General features: G+C 38.5%; 1 protein-coding gene across 1 annotated transcript; it reads left to right on the top strand.

Annotated features, from left to right (window-relative positions):
• Positions 1-342: 342 nt before the first annotated feature.
• CDCP2 (CUB domain containing protein 2) lies at positions 343-27,625 on the top strand (the record flags this gene model as incomplete). The annotated part of the gene is made up of 6 exons (XM_083361089.1): positions 343-418; positions 6,686-7,033; positions 10,877-11,218; positions 12,726-13,079; positions 18,591-18,769; positions 27,308-27,625. The coding sequence occupies 6 exons, from the start codon at positions 343-345 to the stop codon at positions 27,623-27,625; spliced, it is 1,617 nt and encodes a 538-aa protein (XP_083217215.1).

The following is a 27,625-nucleotide window of genomic DNA, read 5'->3' as shown; positions in this document are numbered from 1 at the left end:
TGAAATCTCCATATTTTTTTCCTTATCTGATATGATTACTTTGTGAGTTCTTCAGGTCATGTAGTCAGTAAAAAAAGGTATTTATGCAACATATCCCAACCAATAATACTGTTTTCAAATACAGAGAAGATATTGACAAGATATCTCAGTCCACTGTAAATTCTAGAGATATTTGATCTCAGTTGTGAAAACCAAGTGTTGGAAGCAAAGTACAGTTCATGTTACTAATTCAAAGAAGCAATAAATTATTCATTACATTATTAATTCGACAGCCCTCCAGCTATTTTTCCTTTCCAGAGAGCCTGCAATGAGTATACTTTTGCTGTTTTCGCTTCTCTGAGGATGCCCCAGATGCTTCTGAAATACTTTTTCACCATAATTTTCTTGAGCACAGCAAATGGAATAAATGCCAAGACAGGTAAATTAAGGGGCTTCAGGGTGTAGATGCAGCATTCTCAGTTTTGTTTGCAAAGTCCTTAATTTTTAGATAGAATGCCTTAAGTTTCTTCTCCAGGCCCATCTGAGAGATTTCCTACAGAAAATTAGCTGCCGCTGAGGGAATTATTGTGCATACTAATGACACACTTTGGGCAATGTATTTCAGCAGTCTGTTTGGGGTATATTTGTACATTTTTTAAGCTTGAGACTACAAATGTGTATAACCCAGCCTAGAGACCTAAGTGTGATCAATTGTCAAATGGAAGCGATTCCAAATATTAACTCCCTACTGGAATGAATGGGAAACATGCATGCCACCTCATGGCTGTGACAGACTGGAAATTTCTTCCCCTATTCCTCCTGTGAAGATTAGGCATGACAGGAGAGGAGAACATTTGTACAGGTGATCCTCAGCACAACTGAGCCCAAAATTTCCATTGCTAGGCAAGACATTTGTCAATAGAGTTTTGCCCCATTTTATGATCTTTCTTGCCACAGTTGTTAAGTGAATCACTGCAGTTGTCATTACTAACACGGCTGTTAAGTGAATCTGGCTTCCCTATTGACTTTGCTTGTAAGAAGGTTGCAAGTGGCGTCACATGATTCCGAGACACTGCAGCTATCATAAATACAGGCCAGCTGCCAAGCATCTGAATTTTGATCATGTGATCCTGGGGAATGAGGCAATGGTCATAAGTGTAAAAAATCATCATAAGTCCCTTTTCAGTGCCATTGCAACTTTCAACATTCATTAAATGAATGGGGGTAAGTAGAGGACTACTTTATTATTTCATACTATTTCACTGATAGTTAATATACTTAGTGTATTACTTATGTTATTTATGTTTACAATAGTCTAAACGTGGCTTCTATTTTACTAATTTTCCATTGATCTCTTAGGATGTACTATCTGTAGGCAAGTCTATTTGAGTAAAATTAAGGACAATGGTTAAATATTTGCAATATGCAAAGAAATACTGCAGGGAAAAATCCCCATCTTGATGATGAACTCACACCAAAATTCTGTCCTAAACTCTGTTGAAGTACCAGTCACTTTCTTTGATTAAAAAAAGATATTCAGTTCTGAAGAAACAGATGTCTTTCTCACCTTTCTCCCAGAATCTTTTCCTGAGAGTTTAACACAATGTTAAAAGGTAAAGGTAAAAGGTAAAGGTTCCCCCGCACATGCATGCTAGTCGTTTCCAACTCATCTCCATTTCAAAGCCGAAGAGCCAGCGTTTGTCCAAGGACGTCTCCGTGGTCATGTGGCTGGCATGACTAGACACCAAAGGCGCACAGAACGCTGTTACCTTCCCACCGTAGTGGTCCCTATTTTTCTACTTGCATTTTTATGTGCTTTCGAACTGCTAGGTTGGCAGAAGCTGGGACGAGTAACAGGCGCTCACTCTGCTACGCAGCACTCGGGATTTGACCCGCCAAACTGCTGATCTTCTGATCGACAAGCAACACAATGTTACTGACAATTAAATTGGCTTCCCAGATTAGACTTTGTTTGAAAGAGTCAGATTTGTAAAAAATAACTGTCAAAACAGTTATCCTTTCATGTCATAATCAGAGAAGAGAATTATACTTACATTCAATGCGTAAATGGCAGCCAGGAAGCAATAGCAATAGCACTTAGACTTATATACTGCTTCACAGTGCTTTACAGCCCTCAGTGGTTTACAAAGCCACGATATTGCCCCCAACAATCTGGGCCCTCAGAAAGGAAGGAAAGAAGGAAGGAAGGAAGGAAGGAAGGAAGGAAGGAAGGAAGGAAGGAAGGAAGGAAGGAAGGAAGGAAGGAAGGAGCTAAAAAATACAATTTTAAAAGTATGTTTTCCATAGAGAATGAGTAATTTCATAAAGTCAGAGAACATGATGTCCTGGAGAAACACATCTATGAAGCTGAAATTTAAATAAGATTTTTTCTAATGTGGAATCTTCCAATTTACGTAGAAGGAAAAGGAATAATAAGGAAACTACTAAGATATTGAAAGTGTTATAATAATAGGTGAATTTAACTACTCTCATATAGACATGGTATAGGCATGTTCTGGTGAAGAAAAAGAAATAATGTCTGCTGGTTATGGACACAGTCATGGAGAAAGTAATTTTATTCATGTCAAAATAAATGCCCATATTGGCAAAACGAAATGCAAGTGGATCATAATGTAAGCAAAGAAGAAGAATTCAAGATACAAGTATCAAAGACCAATCATATTACTCTGAAACAGAGAACTATCAGGCAGCTGGTCTACTGAATAATGTAAATTCTAAGGGAAGTAAATGATGCTTCTGAAAAGATTAAATATTTTTTTAAATCTGTCCTTGTTGCACAATATAAAGGATATATCCAAGGACCATAAATCCAATCTTATGAAGATGATATTATCCATTCAGTCATGTTTGACTGATGGTGAATCTTTGGGCCAAGTGTCTCCACATCTTCCAATCTTCCACTACTACTTTGAGTTTTTCTATGCTGTGGCTGGTGTCAGCTTTGATGGTGTCCAGCCACTGTGTTCTTTGGTGGCCTGATTTCTGTTTATTGAGTCTAAACTAATTGCTTTCTCCAGCCAAAGACGGTGTGAGGATTTGGATCTGAAATTCTATCCTTGTGCAGCTGACATTCATAGGGACAACTACATCTAGGAGAAACAAAACAAAAACAAATCTGTGAAATTATAGAATCATAACAAACAGTCAGTGTCAACCTCCGGAGTTAATGTGCCTGACATGATACTATCCATAAAATAGAATACATGCTTTCTTCTAAAGTCTTACACACGCACCAAACGACTACCCCAACCTAGAGATAACAAAACCAAGTTGGTTTACCAAGGATATAACCTACCATGTAGTTTCTTGTGCTACAACTCCCCATATAGCATCCCATAGATTCCAATACTTTGGGAATCTACACGAATATATCAGGTCAGAGAGTTTTCTGCTGACATTAGATTCTCTGGGTGTGACAAGATTGTGGATTTGTGTATAGCACTTGTTTGAATAAAATTAAAAGAACGGATGACCCTTAGATATAATGAAAAATATGATTTAGAATTAAGACAGCATTTTTTCTTTTTCTTTTGATATGGGAAATATGAAGATAAGAGGAGGATTGATATGAATAAAACGTTTAGCTATATAAATGTAATTAATATTGAGAAAATCATAACTGATAAAGATATTTCAAATACTGATGGGAAATCAAACCTTAACAAGAGCACGAAAAACAGGATATTGATTAATGAATTGACATTATTGATTTATGAATTGATATTATTGTTATTTCTATGATAACATTTCTATGAGAGAGATCTCAGAGTCCTAGTGGACAATCACTTAAATATGAGCCAGCAGTGTGCTGCAGCTGCCAAAAAAGCCAACACTAGGACTAGGCTGTATTAACAGAGGGATAGAATCAAGATCGCGTGAAGTACTAATACCACTTTACAATGCCTTGGTAAGGCCACACCTGGAATACTGCATCCAGTTTTGGTCACCACGATGTAAAAAAGATGTCGAGACTCTAGAAAGAATATAGAGAAGAGCAACAAAGATGATTGGGGGACTGGAGGCTAAAACATATAGGGAACGGTTGCTGGAATTGGGTATGTGTAGTTTAATGAAGAGAAGCGTGAGGGGTGACATGATAGCAGTGTTCCAATATCTCAGGGGCTGCCAAAAAGAAGAGGGAGTCAAGCTATTCTCCAAAGCACCTGAAAGCAGGACAAGAAGCAACGGATGGAAGGGGAGAAGCAACCTAGAACTAAGGAGAAACTTACTGACAGTTAGAATAATAATAATAATAATAATAATAATAATAATAATAATAATAATAATAATAATAATAAAGTTGGAAGGGACCTTGGAGGTCATCTAGTCCAACCCCCTGCTCAGGCAGGAAACCTTATACCATTTCAGACAAATGGCTGTCCAGTCTCTTCTTAAAATCCTCCAGTGTTGGAGCATTCACCACTTCTGGAGGCAGGTTGTTCCACTGGTTAATTGTTCTAACTGTCAGGAAGTTTCTCCTTAGTTCTAGGTTGCTTCTCTCCTTGACTAGTTTCCATCCGTTGCTTCTTGTCCTGCTTTCAGGTGCTTTGGAGAATAGCTTGACTCCCTCTTCTCTTTGTGGCAGCCCCTGAGATATTGGAACACTGCTATCATGTCACCCCTCACCCTTCTCTTCATCAAACTACACATACCCAATTCCAGCAACCGTTCCCTATATGTTTTAGCCTCTTTAGAACAATTAGAACAATTAACCAGTGGAACAACCTGCCTCCAGAAGTGGTGAATGCTCCAACACTGGAAGTTTTTAAGAAGAGACTGGACAGCCACTTGTCTGAAATGGTATAGGGTTTCCTGCCTGAGCAGGGGGTTGGACTAGATGACCTCCAAGGTCCCTTCCAACTTATTATTATTATTATTATTATATTAGTAAAATATGATGAAGATGCTTATATTTAACTCTGTATACATTAACAGTACCAAAAATTGTAACAGTGTAATGAGGGGGAAATGGAAAAAATATGGAGAAGAAAGGAGGATCAGGAAAAAAAATACTGGATTGTGTAGTACTGAACAGATTTATATTGAAGAAGTTACTTTAGCATAAAGCCCTCGCCGTCCAACTTCTATATTTGTTGAATAAAATTTTAATGGGAACTGAGCTACGCAGTTAAAAACTAAAACACCTAGAGTATATTGGAGTCTAATAGCTCATTTGGGTTTTAGATTTCATGTAATTGCTGCCAAAAGTTTAGAATCAAACAAGGTACAATTATTTAATGGCATTTGAAGAAAATACTTGACCTGCATTTGAGTATTTTTATGGCTGCGATCATAGCAAATCTTTCAGGGTGAATTCCTACTGAACTTGGTGAGAGTCATTTCTAATTAAATATGAATATGGCCCTTTTGTGCATGCTGCAAAACAAAACTTACAGTCCAATGGGTAATTTCAAGAAATGTTAGGGATGTAAACACATATTGAGGATATTGTCTATTATTGGACTAATGGTTAAGCCTGGAAATGCAATTATCATTTTGACTTCTATAACTAAATTATTTTGTAATGATACATTACTAACTAGGAGTTTTCTAAGTATGTTGACTAATCAAAGAAATGTAACCCCTAGTTGCTAATTCTGTTATATGTGCTCAGTAATTCAATTTTATATACCACACGGTGGAACTTGTTTGCAATGTATGTATGTATGTGCACTGCTTTTTTTCCTTAAAAAACCATTGTAAGGTATAAACAGAATAGAAATGATCTTTAATTAAAACAATTAAATGAAACTATCAAGAATAAACCTACCTACTCTAAAATAACTACCTATTTGCTGTACATGTTACCTAATTTTATTTAAATGTTCTTTTCAGTCAACCGAGTCTCCCAAATTCTTGAAAGATTGGCATAGACATAGAACATTACACTATGGCATGTTTAGTATCTTTAGTCATTTACCTGGATATATATCAAAATTATTCCCAAGACTGATTGGGAATTGACTTCAATGAGTAAAAATAACTTTGAGTCACTCTTTTTCAACCCAACTCACCTCCAAGGGTAGTGATTGTGGGGGAAATTGGATGAGGAAGGAGCATTAGATATGTTTGCTACTTTGAATTTTTTATAAAAATAAAAAATGGCATACAAAATCTTTTTAAAAATGGTCAATTGAGTTTTAGATAAGAATTAAAAAGATATTTATAAGAAATATAATCTATTATGCACAATCTGCATGTGGTCTTTAATCCTCCATTTAAAACAGCTCCAGATTCCTCCTCGTCAGGGCATAGAGAATATTATTTTTTGCAAAAGTGAAATGACTAACTTGAGCCTTGCACACTCAAGGCTCATTGTGTGCGAGTCTGCACAGAATTCCTTTAAAAACATCAAAATTAGCCTATTTTAGCCCACTTTGGAGACATCATGCCTTTATTTTAAAAAGGGAAAAAAAGTGTAGGCTCAGTCCTCAAAAATGTATCTATCCCTGGTCTGCACAGTCTAAGGGAATTAAATAATTACAAATTCACCTGCTCATGTTTTATCCTGAAGCTTAATACTGTAATCAGGGTCAGGCCTGGTTAATTTGGGAGGGAAAAACTATTTGGGAATATTAGTTGGTGTAGGCATTTTAACAAGTTTTTAGAACAAGAGGGGACAACATGCAGAATGTGACCTGTTCTAGTTACTAATCTGTTCTTCGAATGTTGATATTTTCTGTAGGCATTAAATGTGGTGGACTTCTGTCAGCATCATACGGCAATATTTCAAGCCCAAATTTCCCAGGATTTTATCCATATGATACAGATTGTACATGGCTCATAGTGGTAACAGAAGGATCCTCTGTTCTGCTCACTTTTCAACATTTTGACCTGGAATATCATGATAATTGTGAATTTGATTACATCAAGATCTTCAATGGGGTTTCTGAAGACCAAGGAAATTTGCTTGGTAAATTTTGTGGCACAAGTTTTCCTCCACCATTTATGTCATCCTGGAATATCTTGACTCTAATATTTCACTCAGATAACCATGTGGCCAGTCAAGGATTCTCAGCAGTTTACCAAAAAGGTCAGAATTGTTTTCACCTGGATTTCTCCTAAGAGTTACTACATTATATAGTAGTATTGTAGAACCACTATCATTTTAGGCTGCTTGAGAAGCTGTAAGTTTCTACAAAGGATGAGATGAAGCAATTTCTGGCAATATGTAAAAGCCCCACTGTGGAATTTTGGTAACAATAAAGAAACATAGACAATGCATAAGCAAACTGGTTTGCTAACTTTTCATGCATCTTAATAAGCCCAAAACCAGTAAACCACATTAATGCTTAGAGGGCTGTATAAATCTAGCATTTGACACACACATCTCTAAAACACAATGTAGTCAGTTTGATTCTGACTTTATGTGATATGTGAACTTGGCCATCAGATTCTGCAAACTATAGGTTATACCTAAAGTATTGTCCAAACCTGACCATTAGATTCATTCAATGGTTGTTAAAGCAAGCTATGGCTTAATGTGTATAATTTCTTGGGTTGGTTGGTATTTTAAGTTTCTCTTGTAAAATAGGTACAAATTCCCATGAATCCAGGTGCAATATGCTACTATTCTGTACCTCAAGAAATTATTCTTTGAGTAGCTTTAAATAGACTACATTTTCAGTTTAATAATGAATGCAGTTTGTTCTTTTCCTCTGGCCTTTGGGGAAATGCTTCAAAACTACCAAAAGCATCTAGAAAGCAACCTGCTATCTACAATATTTATATTTTTATTGCAATCAACAACATGCAATTAAGTAGTTTGTTCCATTCATCTTTATGGAGCTTAGAAATAACTCAAGTAGTATAAATTATTCCAAGCCAGTTTATCTAGTGATTAAGGCACCAGGCTAGAAAGTGGGAGACTGTGAGTTCGAGTCCTGCCTTAGCCATGAAAGCCAACTGGGCTAGCTACTCTATTCTAGCCCAACAACAGGGTGGTTGTGGGGAAAACAAAGAGGTGTGTTGGATATGTTCATCTCCTTGAGTTATTTGTAAAAATAATAAGGGTGGGATACAAATAAATAAAAGGGACGTGGTGGCTCAGTGGGTTAGGACGCTGAACTTGTCGATCAGAAGGTCGGCAGTTTGGCGGGTCGAATCCCGAGTGCCGCGTAACAGAGTGAGCGCCTGTTACTCGTCCCAGCTTCTGCCAACCTAGCAGTTCGAAAGCACATAAAAAAGGCAAGTAGAAAAATAGGGACCACTATGGTGGGAAGGTAACAGCGTTCTGTGCGCCTTTGGTGTCTAGTCATGCCGGCCACATGACCACAGAGACGTCCTCGGACAAGCGCTGGCTCTTCGGCTTTGAAACGGAGATGAGCACCGGCCCCTAGAGTCGGAAACAACTAGCACGCATGTGCGGGGGAACCTTTACCTTTACCTTACAAATAAATAAATAAAAAGGTTTGTACTTATTCTCTGAATTCTACAAACAACTCTCTTAAAGAGACCGTATGTAAGAATATTAAATAAATGCCACATATTTCCAAAATATCCATTTACATATTGTTCATTCTCTGCCAGTGTAGAGCATAAGTTAAAATGTTGGACTCAAGAGGACCAAGTCTCTATCAGCTCAACCTACTCTATAGAACGATTGAGGGATAAAGAGAATGGTGAGCTTCTGAATAAAGGGCAGGATATAATTTAATAAATAAATGTAACATGACATTTCATTAAAATTTCATGATGTGTATTAAGCTATTTTGAACTGCTCAGGCAGCAAGCCTGCTCTGAAATCCTAACCCTAGCATGAAACTGGCAAAATGGCAAAAAAAAATCACTTCATCAGTTTTATAGCTGAGCAGGAACTGTTTATGGAACTTGCCAGTCATTTTTGGAGTCCAAAGTGCTTTGAAAACCTTGCTCAAACTTCCCTCAAAAGCAGTTACCATTCTATATTAAAGCTTTAAAAATGGCATCATGGGAACATCAGATATTATCATGCAAAAGTCCTAATGATTTCTTTCAAACGTAGTGCACTCAGAGTGTAAGTGCATGCGTGCGTGCGCGCACACACACACACACACACACACACATTCATTTATTCATTTTTCTCAAAGGTATTTCATGAACACTGATCCAAAAGATCCAGAAATCACACTGGATTTTTTTTCCACTCAGAGGTCAGCGGCAACAGGAAAGGCTTTCAAGGTTTATCCTACTCCCCCTCCCATGGTGGTTTTATTGCTTCTTCCTTATTGTCTTGCTGTAATTGAAAGCAGAAATGACCCAACCATTGAAACTCCGAGCTGTAATCTCCAAACCATTAATGATGTGGAAGGAAAGCTTATTGATTTCAATATGACTACTCCAGAGTAAACAATCTGAAGATAGGATTTATTATTATTATTATTATTATTATTATTATTAGCCAGGCTGCATGTGGGGTTAATAGCATGTTTTTATTTCAGTTTGCAGAAATGCCACGACAATTTTTTGGTTAATAGTTTTTTTTTTCATTGTGAAATTATGGTAACTGAGCACTTCATCATCCAGTGCTTTTCAGATTTAGTGAACTAGCACATCCCTTCTTTTATATATTAAACCAGTGATGGCGAACCTTTTAGAGACTGAGTGCCCAAACCACAACCCCAAACCCACTTATTTATCGCAAAGTGCCAGGGCCGCATCAGCATTGTGGTGTCCTCATGGGGGGCATGGGGATGTGGCCCACTGGGTGGGCATGGCTGCAGTTGTCATGGCAGACTGGGTGGGCGTGGCTGGGGTGGGTGTGGCTTATGGGGGGATGCTGCTTATGGGGGGATGCCTGTGGAGGCTGGGCAGGGTTGGGGGAGATCCAGGGGGTCTCTGGCGGGTGGGGTGGTGGGAAGGAGGGCCAGAATTTTGGGGGGAGGCACGCAATCCTAGCTGGGACTGGTGGGCCCTGCGCCGATGGGGATCTGGCTTTCCCTGCTCGGGGTGGCCTTTGGCTTGCTGGGGGTGGGCATGCTCTACCACCTCTACTTGAGCTTGCTAGCTGGCCACTTTGCCTCCTTTGTGTTGGGTGGGGCTGCCACTCCGGGTGGCAGCCGTGGCCTAATGGACCTGTGCAAGCTGCTGGCAGTGGCGGCGAGCATGCCCACAGAGAGAGCTCTGAGTGCCGCCTCTGGCACGCATGCCATAGGTTCGCCATCACTGCATTAAACCTTCCAACATGCATAATTACCATTGATGATGTTACCTAGTCAGGTAATGAAATGTTTGCAAGAAAGCAACAAACCCAGAGAGCACCAAGGACTCCACAGTTCCATCCTGGCTAGATATGTTAGATAGAGCCTTGGTGGAGCAGTGGGCTAACACCTCCTTAAGTAACACCAGCTGCCTGCAATTAGTGCAGGTTCGAGTCCCACCAGGCTCAAGGTTGACTCAGCCTTCCATCCTCCCGAGGTAGGTAAAATGAGGACCCAGATTGTTGGGGGCAATAAGCTGACTTTGTAATAATGCCGCCTGGTGTGTGTGTGAAAGCCCTAATAAGCAGGCATATACATAGGATGAAGGCTACTGCTAAGCTTGTAAGCCGCCCTGAGTCTTCGGAGAAGGGCGGGATATAAATGGAATTAAAATAAAAATAAATAAAAAATGTTCTCTTTTATTCAGCCATAATCTGGTCAGTTCTCTGGCTTCTGATTCCTACCTCTCAGTAATTTTATTTATCATATTTTTATGCATACAAACATATGGAAACCACTCCTGTTTATTACCTCCCATGCATAGCACTCCTTATTTCCTGTACTCCTCCAGTTTTTCCTTGCCTGGTTAGGATTATTTCCCGTGATGTGGTGGAATGCATCTGGAATCCACCGAGGAAATTTTCTAATTTCTATCTCTGTGTTTTATTTTAATACATATTGTGTTTTCTTGCTTCCAGATGTTTGTGGGGGTGTGCTCACAGGATTGTCTGGATCAATTACAAGCCCTGATTACCCAGAGAATTATCCCAACAATGCTGAGTGCCATTGGGTCATCCAAGGAACATCCAACTCTGTTATCAAACTGATTTTTGTTGACTTCCAGATGGAACACAGTGAGCAGTGTAATTTTGACTATGTGGCCATCTTTGATGGGCCCACAATGGAAGATGCACTTCTCAGTTACTACTGTGGAAATACGAAACCTCCAGAGGTGGTATCTTCTGCACATGAACTGTTGGTTGTATTCAAATCAGACTTTAACATTGCTAACAAAGGCTTCAAGGCCTATTTCTTTTCAGGTGTGATATAAAGATCAATATTTATCACAAATCAGTATTATAATACCAAATGTATGAAGTGATTTTGGAACCTTCTTGGAAAATAAATCCAAATATTTTTTTTAGACTTTTGGAGATACATAGATGATGATAGATGGATAGATATATGGATAGATGGATAGATAGATAGATAGATAGATAGATAGATAGATAGATAGATAGATAGATAGATAGATAGATAGATAGATGATAGATAGATAGATAGATAGATAGATAGACAGATAGACAGATAGATAGAGACATGTTTTTAAATATTTTTAACAGTTTATTTAACCCTGCGTAGCTTTTTATTTTTATTTTTTAGCTTTTTAAATTTATCCCAATTTTCTTATGCTGCTCTATGCCCATAGTAGATTTGATTGAGTCAAATGATAATATCCACTATTCTTTGCCCAAAACATGAGATTCTGCCTACATTGAAAGAGCCTCCTTCTTTTAAAATCAACAAATGAAATGAAACTCAATTATTCAAAGTTTTCCAGCCTTCTTAATGAACCTTAAGCAATTTGTGTATTGTTAATAGAAGGGTTCCCCCAATGCTACCTAAGGCAACATGACATTGGCTCCACTATCCATTGCCTCTGATAATATCTTTTTTTTTAGTACGCTGAATATTTTTTTTCTGAGTATACTGCCACTTTATTTACTATATTCTGGAGAACTTAAGCTTCAGATCAGCTTAGGATATGTGGCACATACTGTATTCAGAACAGATCTTGACCACAAAAAAAATGTGAGTAAAAATCCCAGGAGCATGAACATTAAGAGACAGGCATTGAGGTGGTGGAGGTGGTGAGGAAGCACAAAACCGAGGAATTCTCATCTCTGGAGAAGTGAAGAAGCTTCTTGGATGAGAAGCGAAACATTTTCAAAGGGGGAAAAAAACCCCAAGAAAGTCCAGTTGCCTTTTAGAAAAGCACCTTTGGGACACTCAGATGAAAGAAATCTGAGTCTGGGCCAAAACTGTAACCTGAATAACTTGTCTCAGACAAGACCCTCCCTAGTTAATATGAAGATAAGAAGGGGGGAGGAGGAAACGCATTGCAAGATTCTGTGACTGTAACCTTATCATAAAAGTAGCATTAGCATGAATGGCTTTGGTTTCCTAATCTGGTCTGTCTTGAATGGCTGACAATGTTAGACTGAACTTCAGCATAAAATTCTCCTGACATTGGCTTCTGATAACGATAGGCTTAGATAGCTGCCTCCTACTATCAGCTACTCATAGTGGCCCACTTTTCCAGTTTTAGCTATTTTTAGCTTAGGCCACCAATATAATGGTGTATGATTTCTATTCCTTGTATCATAGCTTCAAACCAAGTCTGAGTAGTCTGAAAACTATTTTTAAAAAATGCATTGAAGTAAAGGAAGAAGTTTGAAGACAGAATTTCTGGGTGGTCCTGCACAATAAAAGGAATGTTTTTTGTTGCTTGCCATTGCATTTCATTTGTTTTTCCTTTGCAACCAGGTGCATGTCAGGAGGTATATACTGCTGTCAAAGGAAACTTCTCCAGTCCTCAATATCCACACTCTTACCCCAATAATATCAAGTGTCGCTGGACCATCCAGTTGCCGCTAGGTTATCGAATCAAAGTTTTTTTCCTGGACCTGGATCTCGAGGGACGGAACAGCCTGACAGATGGTTGTGATTATGACCATTTGGCTGTGTTTGATGGAGGTACTGAGAAGGCATCTCTGCTAGGAAAGTGGTGTGGGAGAGAAATGCTATCTCCAATTATATCCAGTAGAAACAACTTGCTGTTGGTTCTTCACACTGACAGGAATATAGCCAACCGAGGTTTCTCGGTAGCATATTTTGGAGGTAAGCTCTATTATTGGATAAACTATGTGGAATAAAATAAATTTAAAAATGTGAGGATCAAGAGAAAAGCAAAATAGTTTGAAGATAATTAGCTCACAAAGGTTCTAGAATGCTTCTATATGGAGATTAGCTTTCACTGAATAATGAAACCCACAGTAACTAATTCCTACATTGTATACTTATATCAGCCAACTTTATTTTTCCCCCACTGTTACACATAAACATGCTTTTAAATGTACCAGAAGGTTCCAGTTTGAATCAGAAACTGCTAAAGGTATTCTTTTGAATGTTCTAGATTTGAACTTTTTACGGTAATTGGAAATTTCCCCACCTTCACCAAAAATCTATGTGGCCATGAATAGGTCTCCTGTTGCCTCAACTCCTTCTTGACCATTCCAGGAACTGCATCTTTATGAGCATTTTTGATTTTGCTCATCATATACACTTTTCTTTTCACCGTAGCATTTTTATTGTATTTTATTGTGTTGTTATTGGATAGAATTTTTTTCCACACCAGCAGAATGTCCAGCTTTATGGCCTGAGAGCACTTCCAGAGATGTTCCGCATAAATGCAGGCAACTTCATTATTTGAATTGCCTTATTTTTGTAGCTGATTTAGAATTGGGTTGAGGTGTTCAGGATCATCTACTTATTTTTCTGTCCTAATTTTACATCCACACATATATCAGTCTTAATATTTTGAAGGTGTTAAAAATATCCAGTATGTAACACAAGATTTGTACCTTATTTCTGTATAAGAATTATGTTTGATCATTATTCTATAGACATATTAGTGGTATCATCTCAAACTATAGATGCTGTTCAAAACATTTTTCTAAATATTTCTTCCAACTAAAGTATGAGGTCGTGGAATATGTACTAATTTCTTTTCTCTGTACTCATAAAGGGACCAGTTTGAGATACATCTGTTATGTATTTGCAGAAGGCATCAGCTCGGCTTTGTTCCTTTGCTCTGGTCCCTCTATCCCCCCTCAAACGAATAGGTTAAAAATGCACCTTTTTTTCAACACTGAGGAATTTAAACTGGTGCTATGGATATGATCACAGACTGAAATTATTCCAAGATTGCTCACTACACAGTGAAAAATGAACTCCAAAGGGAAATAAAGTTTTCCAAGCACTGCTTTAATATAAATGGGGCTGCCCAATATGTATAATCTCTCTGGCAGTGGTGTTAAACTCTAGAAACATTGGTGAGCCAAAAATGTAGTTGTTTAGTTCTGATCATTATGTTAAATTTAGCCTGGTTACTTCTCTGGGATTCTTCTTTGGCCTTCTTGTGGTTACCAGTTTTCAACGCTGCAGCAAAAGCAGAGACCACAGCTGGAAAAACTTCTACCAAAATATATTTTAGACAAATTTTAGACCTATTTCTATTTGTTTTTTGGTTTAGAGCTTTAAATGGATGATCTGCTTACATTATTTGCTGCCAATGATATAAAACTCCACCATACAACTGTTAATCTCTGTACAAAACTATTCCCTTATCTCTGATGTAGATAGCAGACAAATTGTTGTCCAATCTTTTCTTAAAAACTTCCAGTGTTGGAGCATTCACAACCTCTGGAGGAAAGTTGTTTCCACTGATGAATTGTTCGTGTGTGTGTGTGTGTGTGTGTGTGTGTGTGTGTGTGTGTGTGTGTGACTTCTGGAAGTCCGTTCTGGGCCTGGGCAACAAAAAATTAGCTACCATTTCTGCCAAACTGGTGCGAACTGGCTGAATCCCACCACTGTATATAGTCCTCATAACAGTTCGTTTAGTGACTGTTAAAAGTTACAACAGCACTGAAAAATGTGACTTATGACCATTTTTCACAGTTACAACCTTTGAAGCATCCCCATGATCATGTGATCAAAATTCAGATGCTTGGCAACTGGTCATATGTATGGCCATTGCTGTGTCCCAAGATCACGTGATCCCCTTTTGTGACTTTCCAACAAGCAAAATCAATGTGAAAGCCAGATTCAGTTAACAACCAGTTTACTAAGTTATCAACTGCAGTGACTCACTTAACAACTGTGGCAAAAAAGGTCATAAATTGGAGCAAAGCTCACTTAACAAACACCTCACTTAACAATAGAGATTTTGGGTACAATTGTGTACCTGTACATACAGAGATAGGCATCTGAATTAATATAAAAATTACGAATAACAATAATGATTTTACTACAGGTAGCCCTTGTTCAGTGACCACAACTTAGATTGGCAACTTGGTTATTAGGCAAAACAGTCACTAAATGAAACTGGGACAATGCTTATGGCCTTACTTCAACTTTTCTTTGCTTTTTTTTTAAATAAAAGTTTTATTAATTTTTAAAAATTACACTCTTTAGTCAGGGTGACAAGTATGCCAAAATATTTTCCTTTATTGCCAGCTGTTCTCCTGAGCTAGGAATCACCAAGCAGCCAGGAAGCAAATTATAGTGCTATACACAATCCACCGATGTCAATCAAAGTCCATTTTCCACTCTTAAAACAAAGGATTGATTTCTTACACTTTGCCTCAATGATTGTTTTTTTCAAAGAGAAAATCTTAACAGTTATCTCAGTTCTCAAATTTATCAAAACTGTAGCTTTATGTTACTTGCACTTCAGTATTGTATGTTTCTGTCCCCTATAAAATTAAAACGCCGCTTCCATTTATATTCGGAGGTTTTTAGCTTCTTGGGAGCCTTTCCCAGGAAATTCAGTTGTAAAATAGTAAAAAAAAAGGTCAATATTCTCACCCAGTTCCAAACATGCTGTATTAAGTAGTGCTTTTTTCTTCTTTGGTTGTCAGCAGCTAAAGGCCAGCCAGAGGAATGTAGCCGGTCTTTCCCCTGCCAGTTTGGAGGGATTTCCTTGGATCGAATGGAAAGACTGCCATCTCTCCATGATCAACAAGACATCCCTCCTCTTCATTGCCTCTTCAGGGGTGATTTTAGACCCTTTTTAGGGCCCCAGCAGGGCAAAATTGGGCGCAGAAGGCAGAGCCCTGCCTTCATACGTCCTGTTCCACTGCGACACAAACTGGAAGTCAACTTTTCTTTTCTTTATAGACCTGCTAAGGTTATAAATTTAAAGACTGATTGTAAAATTACTTTTCCCTCACTGTTGTAATGGCAGACATTAAACAAGGATTATCTGGATAAAGCATCCATCTTTTGTTTTGTTTCGTCCTACTTTAGTTCCTCTCCATACCATTTTTTTATAATGTATCCCACTGTTTGAAAAAAATACTTTATATAATAGGTGTTGATATAATCACTAGATACTTAGGGTAATTAAACACCAACTTAGGGTAATTAAACATCAATATAATATTTCTGTTCTTTCATATAACTTCTTTTTAAAACTAGGTTTTTTTTTATAGGGCTGTCTTTCCTTTAGCGCTTGGCATATGTGTGGAGTATTCTACATTGGCTGGTAGTATATCAGAACAGAAAGAGATAAGATTCTTACTTTAAATATTGAAATACTGAAGGCTGGCTTTTCCAGATCTATAGTGTGGGAGACTTTGTGATGATGTCAGTTTTCTAAAATATAACTGGAGCATAGGACTCACAAAACAACCCAGTACTTTATGTGTTGAGTTTGGACCACAAGAAGAAGATATTAAAACTTCCTGAGCAACTGAAATGACTACAAAGGTTACATGTTTGGTGTAATGCTTGGCAAATACTATACATTTTGTGTTTCTTTGGAACATCTTTCATTCAGTTTAGTAGAGAGAATTTTTTTAGGCAACCCTTCAAAAATGCAAAGAATTCTAGAGAAACATAGTATTTTAGTGCTCTTTTACTTACAATTTGTTGAAGAAGAGAAATGTATCAATTTATTTATTTATTTATTTATTTTAATTCCATTTATATCCTGCCCTTCTTCGAAGACTCAGGGCGGCTTACAAGCTTAGCAGTAGCCTTCATTCTATGTATATGCCTGCTTATTAGGGCTTTCACACACACACACAAGCGGCATTATTACAAAGTCAGCTTATTGCCCCCAACAATCTGGGTCCTCATTTTACCTACCTCGGAAGGATGGAATGCTGAGTCAACCTTGAGCCTGGTGGGATGCGAACCTGCACTAATTGCAGGCAGCTGGTGTCACTTAAGGAGGCATTAGCCCACTGCTCCACCAAGGCTCATCAATGTCCTTCTTCCCTCCTCTCCTTCTAGGAATGTTCTACAATCCTGATAGCTTCTCACATATCAGTTAAATCCAAAGGGAAGATACGAGAGGAGAATTCCTATTTTATATATAGATTTTCAAAACTTGTCACTGCTAAGGGGGAACTCTACCTCAGAGAAATTGTTGATGTTCTCTTTCCTCTGGAGAAATTTGGATAAACTGCCATCCAATTTCTCTGGCCATGGATCTGATGAAGAATTAGAATAATTAGAATAATAGAGTTGGAAGGGACCTTGTGGGTCATCTAGTCCAATCCCCTGCCGAAGCAGGAGTCCCTACATCATTTCTGACAGAGGGCAATCCAGTCTCTTCTTGAAAGCCTCCAGTGATGAAGCATCAACAACATCTAAAGGCAGTTTGTTCCATTGGTTGATTGTTCTCACTGTCAGGAAAGTTCTTATTTGCAGGTTGAATTTCTCCTTGATGAGTTTCCATCCGTTACTCCTTGTCTGGCCTTCAGGTGCTTTGGAAAATGGGTTGACCTCCTCCTCTCTGTGACAGCCCCTCAAATATTGGAACACTGCTATCATGTCTCCTCTGGTCCTTCTCTTCACTAGATTAGCCATGCCCAGTTCCTGTAACCGTTCTTCATATGTTTTAGCCTCCAGACCCCTAATCATCTTTGTTGCTCTTCTCTGCACTTTTTCTAGAATCTCAACATCTTTTTATAGTGTGGAGACCAAAGCTGGTTGCAGTATTCTAGGTATGGTCTTACTAAGGCTTTATAGAGTGGTATTAGTACTTCACATGATCTTGATTGAATACATCTGTTTTTGCAATTTTTTGGGTGCTGTTCTATGTTCTATGCTTCTATCTAAGTTCAGTATTCTGACTGAAAAGACATATACAGAGGCATGTACACTTGGTCATATTTTCAAAAACAACAACAGCAATCTTTTGTTGCCCACCAATTCCTTGGGGAAACTAGAGATCATGAGACCCCAACTCTAACCCTAACCTGTTTCCTAATCAATTTCACAATCCTGTCACATCCAGAGAATCTAATGTCAGCAGAAAACTCTCTGGCGTGATATATTCATGTAGATTCCCAAAGTATTGGAGTCTAGGGGATACTATATGGGGAGTTGTAGCACAAGAAGTACATGGTAGGTTATATCCATGGTAGACCAACTTGGTTTTATTATCTCTAAGTTTGGGTGGTAGTTTGGTGCATGTATAAGACTTTAGAAGAAAGCATATATTCTACTTTATGGATAGTATTGTGCCAGGCTCATTAACTCTGGAGGCTGCTGCTGACTGTTTGTTATGATTCTATAATTTCACAGATTCCTTCTTTGTTTTGTTTCTCCTCAATGTAGTTGTCCCTATGAATGTCAGCTGCACAAGGACAGAATTTCAGATCCAAATCCTCACACAGTCTTTGGCTCAGCTGGAGCGAAATAAAATCTACTTAGGAGTCCCCTCCTGCCCTGCACAAGTGATTGGCTTGACCTTTCGGATACATGCAAGATTTGAAACCTGTGGCACAGAACCGCAAGTACGTTATCTGTGTTGAAAGGGCAGAGTTTTAGCTACTAATGCTGAACCAAGATGAAAGGAGCTGTCTAGCTATGTCCCATATATATAGTAGCAGTTCTGTTATTATGAAAACCACAGAAAGGTCCATTGTTCCTGTAACATCTTGATCATGATAGCATCTGCCACTGAATGTGTTTCAGAGGTTTGGTGAGGAAAATCCTCTTCTCTGAAGTCCTCCTCACCAATCGACACTACCATTTGCTTTGCTAGCTGAGCACAAATAATTAGTAACTGCAAGACTAACATGTTCATGAGATTAACAACGATACACTCATATCATTGGACAATTAAGGCAGAAGTCAAAAATGATCATTACTGAAGAAAAGGTCATCTTATATAGATGTTTATTTATTGTACTGAATCATCAGTCATAGATATGCTGGTATATCGGCAATGAACTCACTCAAAGTAGCACACAAAAGATTCCTGATAAGTTTTATACCCGGTCATGTATACATATTCACATTAAAAAAAACCTCTGATATTTTAGAGAGGAAGATAAAAGGAAATGTTAATTTGCCTTTTTATGCATTGGATATACCTATAAGATATGGTAATTTATGACATGAAAATATATGTGGTGTCGACCTATACATCTCTAATGACTCAGAACACATAATTTTGCTCAGTGCCCTATTGAAACATCCATTTGGTCAAGTAGTCACAGGGATTTTGGGTCTTCCTCTGTACCTAATTTATTATTATTATTTTATTTAATGTGAGGTTTGTAAGTTACTGCTTCTCCTTCCTTCCTTCCTTCCTTCCTTCCTTCCTTCCTTCCTTCCTTCCTTCCTTCCTTTCTTTCTTTTTCTCTTTCTTTCTTTCTTTCTTCTTTCTTTCTTTTTTCTTTCTTTCTTTCTTTCTTTCTTTCTTTCTTTCTTTCTTTCTTTCTTTCTTTCTTTCTTTCTTTCTTCTCTACCCTATATAGCAGGGGTGTCAAACTCAATTTCATTGAGGGCCGCATCAGCATTGCGGTTGCCCTCAGGGGGCCGGATTGGTATGGCCAGGGTGGGCGTGGCCTACTGGGTGGGCGTGGCTAGAGAGCGTATGGCCTACTGGGTGGGCATGGCCAGCTCTACATTGTACGCATCAAGGATGCCTATGGGGGCCTGGGCAGGAGTGGGAAAGATCTGGGGGTCTCTGGCAGAAGGAGGGTCTCTGGGCCAGGGCCAAGGCAGTGGGGACCATTCCCTCACTGTTTCCAGGATGGCTTCGCGGGCCACATGAAACCACTTCGCGGGCCGCATCCGGCCCCCGGGCCTTGTGTTTGACATGTCTGCTATATAGTATGCAAAACTATATAAGAAAATTGATTGACTTCCGGTGGTGACGCGACGCTGAAGACAGCCATCTCCGGGCTGTCCGCTCCGCAGCTTTGTTGTTTCATCGAAAACAGCGCCGATCAGCTGTTTAGGTGGATCTGAAGCCCCCTCCTCGGGAGAAGAGGAGGGGGTGAGGCCCCAGGTAGGGGTTGAGCTCTCCGGGGCCGCCTGAGCTTAAAGTTTGGGCGGCTGAAGGATCGAGCCCCCCCGAAGCCTGGGTTACCTCCGAGCTGCGCAGCGTCTCTGCTCCGTGATTTTTGGAGCAGAGCCAAGCGTTAGCAACCACCCCTGCCAGAAGGAAAGACTCTTGAGAATTAAGGAGCAGGCAGAGCGGTACAGGAGGTCAAGGTGAAGTGGACTCTTTATTTTTACTCTCTAGCTCAATGGAATTTATAGCTTTAAAGTGAAAGTGTGCAACAAGTGAAAGTGGGGGAAGATATAGGCTAAAACTTCCAAAGCTCTCCAGAGTATGGGGGCTTCCCCGGTGCAACAGACCTCGTTGCAAGCTTTGCTTCCTCCTGCACCTCCTCCGGCATTGACGCTTAAGGATTTACAAGATGCTTTTGAAAAGCATTCACAATTAATGTCAGATATGATGGATGAAAAGATGGAAAAGCTGGAGGAGAAATTGGAGGAGAAGATGGAAGAGAAGTTTAGAGCAATGAGGGCAGACATTTTGTCTACAATTGAAAGTGTGGCTGAATGTGTGCAACGTTTGGATGAAAAAGTGGAGGATCTTAGTCAAAAGAACTCTATATTAGAAGTAAAGGTATTAGAGAATGAAAATATAAAGGACAAAATGGACGGAGAATTGAGCCTTGTCCAGTACCATCAGATGGAGTTTGCTATTAGAATCAGGGGCTTAAAAGAGAATCCTAAAGAAGATTTAAAGCAGCTGGTCTCCGAGGCTTTGGAAGCGGTACTGGGCCAGCCAGCATCTGAAATTGAGGGAAGTATGGATAAAATCTTTCATGTAAATTCATGGATTGCAAGGCAGAGGAAGTTACCTAGAGATGTGGTGGTCTACTTTACAAAGAGAGCAATTAGGGATGAAGTTATTCAAGCTGCTTACGATACTAAGTTTGTGGTTGCTGAGCAAGAAGTCTTGGTTTTAAAAGAGATTCCTCCAAAGATTTTAAGGAGAAGGAAAGATTTTGCATTCCTTGCACAGGAACTTAAGAAATGTGATATCAAGTTTAGATGGGAGATTCCAGTCGGAATGGTGGTGATGCACGAAGGTAAAAGACATCGTCTGGTTACTGTGACTCAGGCACGTGATTTTTACAGTAATGTGCTAAAAGCAACCCCCCTACCACTTTTGGAAGCTGTAAAGGGATATGGCGAGGGAAAGCCTCAAGATGCTGAAGGAATACAGACAAAGGAGAATGGTGTTGGAGGGGATCAAATTACAGTTTCATCGGCTGCTGCTGGAGAGCAGAGGATGACGCGTGCCGCCTTAAGACGAGCGAGACAAGAGCAAGAGCAAGACCAGCAGAAAGTTATGGAACCTTCAAAGCGTACTTACAGTGAAGCTGTGGGAGGGGCGCGGCCCAAGGAAGCTACAGGGGTCCTGGCAGACATGCCCCAGAAGCTTCGGGACGCCAAGAATGGCGACTAAATTTTTAACTTGGAATGTTAATGGATTAAATTCACCACAGAAGAGAAAGAAAGTTTTTCAATATTTAAAACAATTTAAGACTGATGTTATTTGTTTGCAAGAAACGCATATTAGGGTTATGGACCAAAAGTATTTATTGAACTCAAGGTTGGGTACGCAATTTATTGCTTCTGCAGTGAATAAGAAAAATGGAGTGGTTGTCTATGTTAAGAATACTCTGACAGCGGAACTAATTGAAGTAGATAAGCAAGGAAGATATGTTATGATAGATTTGCTGCTAGAAGGCAAAAAAATGCTCTTAGTTGGATTGTATGCTCCTAATCAACAACAAGCTGATTTTTTTAACTTACTACATATAAAGGTTACCCAACTGGATTATAAATCTTTTATTTTTATGGGAGATTGGAATGGTGTCCTAGACGTACAGCTGGACAAAGCTGGTTTTTTTAAGCATGCCCCGAGTCATGCTAGATTGCCTAAATCTTTTTTTGAAATGAAGGATGATCTGGAATTGCAAGACATTTGGCGAGATACACATCTACATGAAAAGGATTATACTTTTTTTTCTGATAGACATCAATCTTTTTCTAGGATTGACTTTATATTACTGACTAATGACTTTTTTTCTAGGATCAAGAAGGTAAAGATCTGTGCAAGAACTATCTCTGACCATAGTCCTGTTTGGTTAGAGATCAACAAGGACAATAGAGATAGGCGCTCCTGGCGCGTAAATGAGAACTTGTTTAGAAACCAGAGAAATGTGGAAGAATGTAAAAAGCAGATGAAGGATTTTTTTGAAATTAATATGAATAAGGATACCTCTATGGACATGGTTTGGGATGCTAGCAAAGCCTATATGAGAGGGGTGTTGATATATATGAACAATAAATATAGACGTAATTTGGAAGCTAGAAGGAAAGAACTGGAGAATGAAATTAGGGAAAAAGAAAAGACCCTAATTTTGAACCCATTGGATGTGAAGATTAAGGAGGTCATTAACCTGCTAAGAGGACAATTTGATAAGTTGATGGCTGATCAGGTGGCAACTAATTTACGGTTTGCTAGGCATAATACTTTTTGCAATGCCAATAAACCAGGTAGGTGGCTAGCCTACAGGTTAAGGAAAAAGCAAAGGGCTTCTAACATAGATAAAATTGAATATAAAGGAAAGGTTGTGTTTCAACAGGATCTCATCAAGGAAGCCTTTGTGGATTTTTATTCTAAACTATATGCTAAGGAGAAGATTAATGAAACAGATATTGATGTATATTTGAAGAATGCTAGCATCCCGGTTCTTACGCAAGAACAAAAGGAGGAGATCAATCAATTGATAACAGAAGAAGAAATTCTTATAGCAATTAAGGAACTGAAGGTGGATAAAGCGCCAGGCACGGATGGTCTAACTGCGGTCTACTACAAAAATTTACAATTGGAGCTGATAAAGCCGTTAAGGGAATTGTTTCAGACAATTCAGAGGGGGGGAAGGGTGCCTCCGTCTTGGAGAACTGCTTTTATTTCTTTGAATCCGAAGGAAGATCAAGATGTTACTCAAGTTAAAAATTACAGACCAATATCGCTTTTAAACACAGACTACAAGATATTTGCTAAGGTGTTAGCTAATAGATTGATGAGGGTCTTGCAACAGATGATTCATGGGGATCAAACTGGGTTTATTGGTGGTAGACAAATGAAAAATAATGTGAGGCATATAGTAGATGTGGTGGAGTTCTTGGAAAGGAACAACCAGATCCCTGCGGCGCTAATTTTCTTAGATGCTGAAAAAGCTTTTGATCAACTGAATTGGCAATTTTTGATGAAAGTTTTAGATAAAATGAATTTTGGGGGATAAATTTTTACAACCAATTAGGGCATTATATCAAAAACAAACTGCCCAAATAATAGTTAACAATAGTCTGACTGAAGTATGCAATATTGAGAAGGGCACAAGACAAGGGTGTCCGTTATCACCTTTATTATTTGTTTTAACATTGGAGATATTATTGATAAAAATACGGAATTCGGAAAAAATTAAGGGTATTCAAATTAGAGATCAGGATTATAGATTGAGGGCGTTTGCAGACGATCTGGTTGTTACGGTGACTCAGCCAGAAAGCTCTGTTGTGGACCTGATGGAGATAATAATGCAATATGGGAAAGTTTCTGGATTTAAGGTTAATGTAGAAAAAACAAAAATTTTGGCCAAAAACATGACAACACCGCAAAAGGCCCTTTTAGAAGGATTAACTGGATTTGAGATTGTTAAAAGGGTCAAATATTTGGGGGTGTATTTGTCACCCTCAAATGCAAAGTTATATAAAAATAATTATGAAAAGTTATGGGGAAAAATTCAAAAAGAATTGGAGAGTTGGGAAAAATTGCAATTGTCTTTATTGGGAAGAATTGCAGCAGTGAAAATGAATGTCCTGCCTAAATTTTTATTTTTATTTCAAATGATACCGGTCCTTAAAAAAGATTCTAATTTGGAAGAATGGCAACGGGGTATCAATAAATTTGTGTGGGCAGGGAAAAGGCCACGAGTTAAACTTAAGATTATGCAGGATACTCGTGAAAGAGGTGATCTTAAAATACCTAATCTTAAATTATATTATGAAGCTGCTGCGTTATCAGGAATAAGTGATTGGATTAATTTGACACAAGGGAGATTATTAAATCTTGAGGGCCATGACTTGTTATTTGGCTGGCATGCATATTTGTTGTATGATAAGAAGGTAGATAATGTGTTTAAAGTGCATATTTTAAGACAGGCATTGTTGAGAGTTTGGAAGAAGTATAGACATAAGTTAAATTACAAGATGCCTTTATGGGCAATACCGAAACACGCAATAGAAAACATAAATGTTGGCTTCAAACATGATGTGACTACGTATAAGGAGATTTTAAGCTTGGAAAGAAATGTCTGGTGTTTGAAGCCGTACAATCTCTTGTGAGATGAGAAGATCGTTCAAACTTGGTTTCAATATATCCAGTTACGGGCCAGGTGGAAAGAAGATCAGAAAATTGGTTTTTCAATAACCGATGAAAATTTGATAAAGCAAATTAGAAACCAGGGTCCAGCACATATCAAACGGATATATCTTGCATTGATAGAAATTGACTCAGAAACAGAGCTTGTTAAAGACTGTATGATAAAATGGGCTCAGAATATTCAAGAAGTTATTACAATGGACACGTGGGAAAAGATCTGGGTGAGGAACGTAAAATTCACGCAAGCCCAAAACCTAAGAGAGAACTTTTATAAAATGTTTTATAGATGGCATTTAGATCCTAAAAAGCTGGCAAGTATATATCCGAATTATCAGCCTAAATGTTGGAGGTGTGGTGGCGAAGATGCAACGTATTTTCATATATGGTGGACCTGCAAAAAGGTTAAGGCTTTTTGGATAAAAATTTGGTGGAATATGCAGAAGATCTTTAAGCAAAGGATAAAGTTTTGTCCGCAATTGTTTTTGTTGGGCATAATTACAGAAGCTACTGTTGTGGACGTTAAGTTGATGCTGAACTTAATCACAGCAGCAAGACTTTTAATAGGTCAATATTGGAAAAAGGAGGAACTGCCGACTATAGAAGAATGGACTCTAAAAGTTTCTGACCTGGCGGAAATGGCAAAGATTTCGGCTTATCTGAAAGATCATTCGCAAGAACGTTATATTATGGAGTGGAAAAAGTGGATTGATTATATCCAGAACAAATATGGGACTAAGAAATTTCATTTAGCATTTGAGTAAGTTTCCTTTTCTGTTTTTTTTTCTTTTTATATGTAATATTAATATTGTTTGTAATCATTTTATATGAGCTAGAGGGTGATAGAATTAATAGTTTATTGTTGTTAGCATATGGATGCTTATGATTGTTCTTTGTTTTTATACCCTGTATTTAGCTCTGGGAAGTCGGGGGGGGGGAATGGGTGGGAGGGATAGGGAGGGTTAGGTAGGGGTGGGGGGAGGGGGGATTGTTAAAGTTAAAATGTACTGTAAAACTTTTCAATAAAAAAAAAGAAAATTGATTGTAGCTTACTTTCTTTCAAGGACACAAGCCCATTCTCATTCTCTGGCTGATAGTTTGAGAAAATGATTTTTTAAAAAAGAAATTGTGAAGAAAAGCATTAGTTTATATGGAAAACTATAGTCTGTTTACCAAACAAAATAATTCCAGATGTTCCCTTTATATTTAATACATTCTCAAATAATATAATAAAAAACAGAGGGCCAAACTAGATTTAACATTCCATCTTTTGTATTTAACCTGTTTGGGAATTTTTATTTTTGGGATCACCACAGGCAGGGAAATGGAACTTAACCCTTTCATTCCCTACTGAAGTCCTAGTGATCATTCTGCTTCTTTGCATTGAGAGAAAATCCTCCCTTGATAACGAACTGCTTCGAGAAAGAAAGTGTGTCGAATAGGGTCACTAATCGCTACCCAGTCCAATTAAGGCATCAACCTCCTACTGCTACTTTTAAGTTTTTTTAAAAAAGTCATAATGGATGTCCCACTTCACGATAATCAGTTTGACCCCAGAATTTTAGTACAGTCTTTGTGCACATAAACTGGGCATTTATCGTCAGGGAAGGAAAGAGGGTTGTTTATGTTGTGAATTTCAGCTCATCTATGTTATTTTATTTATTTAAGAACTTTATAATGTCAGCAGTCTTAAGCAAATAACTCTGGGTGGAACACAATACAAAACAATAAAATCATCATATATACAAGTACAAGCAAACATAATAAATGCACAAGTACAAAAGCTGAGGCAGCTCATGCATTATCTTCAATCCCAGACACTATACTGGGTTCCTATGCCCTTAAAACCTAAGGAAAGAAAAAACAAACAAACCCAGATTTGTACAGCCTTCCCAAAGGCCCAAAAGGTCAAGGATTTCTAATCCACAAGGTAGGTACCACAACCTGTAAAACATATTCTTTTATAGTTCATTAGGGCAGCTACAGAAGATTTCTCTGCCGGTGGTGATCCCAGAAATAAAAATAAAAACACCCAAGCAGCTTAAATGATTTGCACGCCATGGCTCTATTTAAACCGTTTTATAATATGTTCTAAGTGGATCCTTATCTCAGTATGTGGTCACAAAAATATTGGCATTGTTCTTCACTTCAAAACCTCATCTGTATATCCACAAAGCTTCGTACCATTTCGAGCCAGCCTACCCATTTATCACACTGAGAAGTTGCAAAATTACTGCACAATTTTCCCTCAAAAAAAAAACAAAAAACACCTTACCTGTAAGTTTGTAAAGTCGTCTTGCCACCTGTCTCCTTTCAGGTTTGCACAATACAGCATCCGATTCTTCAAGCCAAATGCAGCTGGGAAAGCTGTGCCAGGCAGCCCACCAAGGGCTCAAAAAGCATCCAGGTTTGCTTCCCGCTTGGCACTACAGGACTGAATGCCAAAAGCCATAATTTGTCACTTGTTGCTGCCCACCTTCAGCTTGCTCGAATGGCCTTATTTATCTGTATTCAAAGCTTTACGTACCGGAAACAGATTTATTTTTAAAAACTGTCCTTTCCTTCCCTCTTTTAGAAAAGAAACAACACGTCTGTGATTGTCAGCATTCTGTACATTGACTTTTCCGATGGAGACCAAGAGGATATTCATCAATACGAAGTGCAATGTGAGCCTAAAAGGAAAGAGGCCCTTGTGAATCTGATCTCTGGCTCTAATTCCTATAGGCTGAACCAGTATGCTGAGAATCTGGTGGAGTCCCAGCCAAAGGATGTAGGAGTGGCAGATGTCTATGAGAGCAAGGCTCAAGATACCAGTGACTTTGTCTTCATCAGCATCTGCGTCCTTGCTGGGGTTCTGATGGTGATTGCTATTGTTGGGTTAGTCTTATTATAG

This window comes from Vipera ursinii, assembly GCF_947247035.1.
Source record: "Vipera ursinii genome assembly, chromosome: 3".
Taxonomy (NCBI): domain Eukaryota; kingdom Metazoa; phylum Chordata; class Lepidosauria; order Squamata; family Viperidae; genus Vipera; species Vipera ursinii.
Note: the sequence above shows the minus strand (reverse complement) of the source record. Positions and strands in the feature narration are given on the sequence as shown.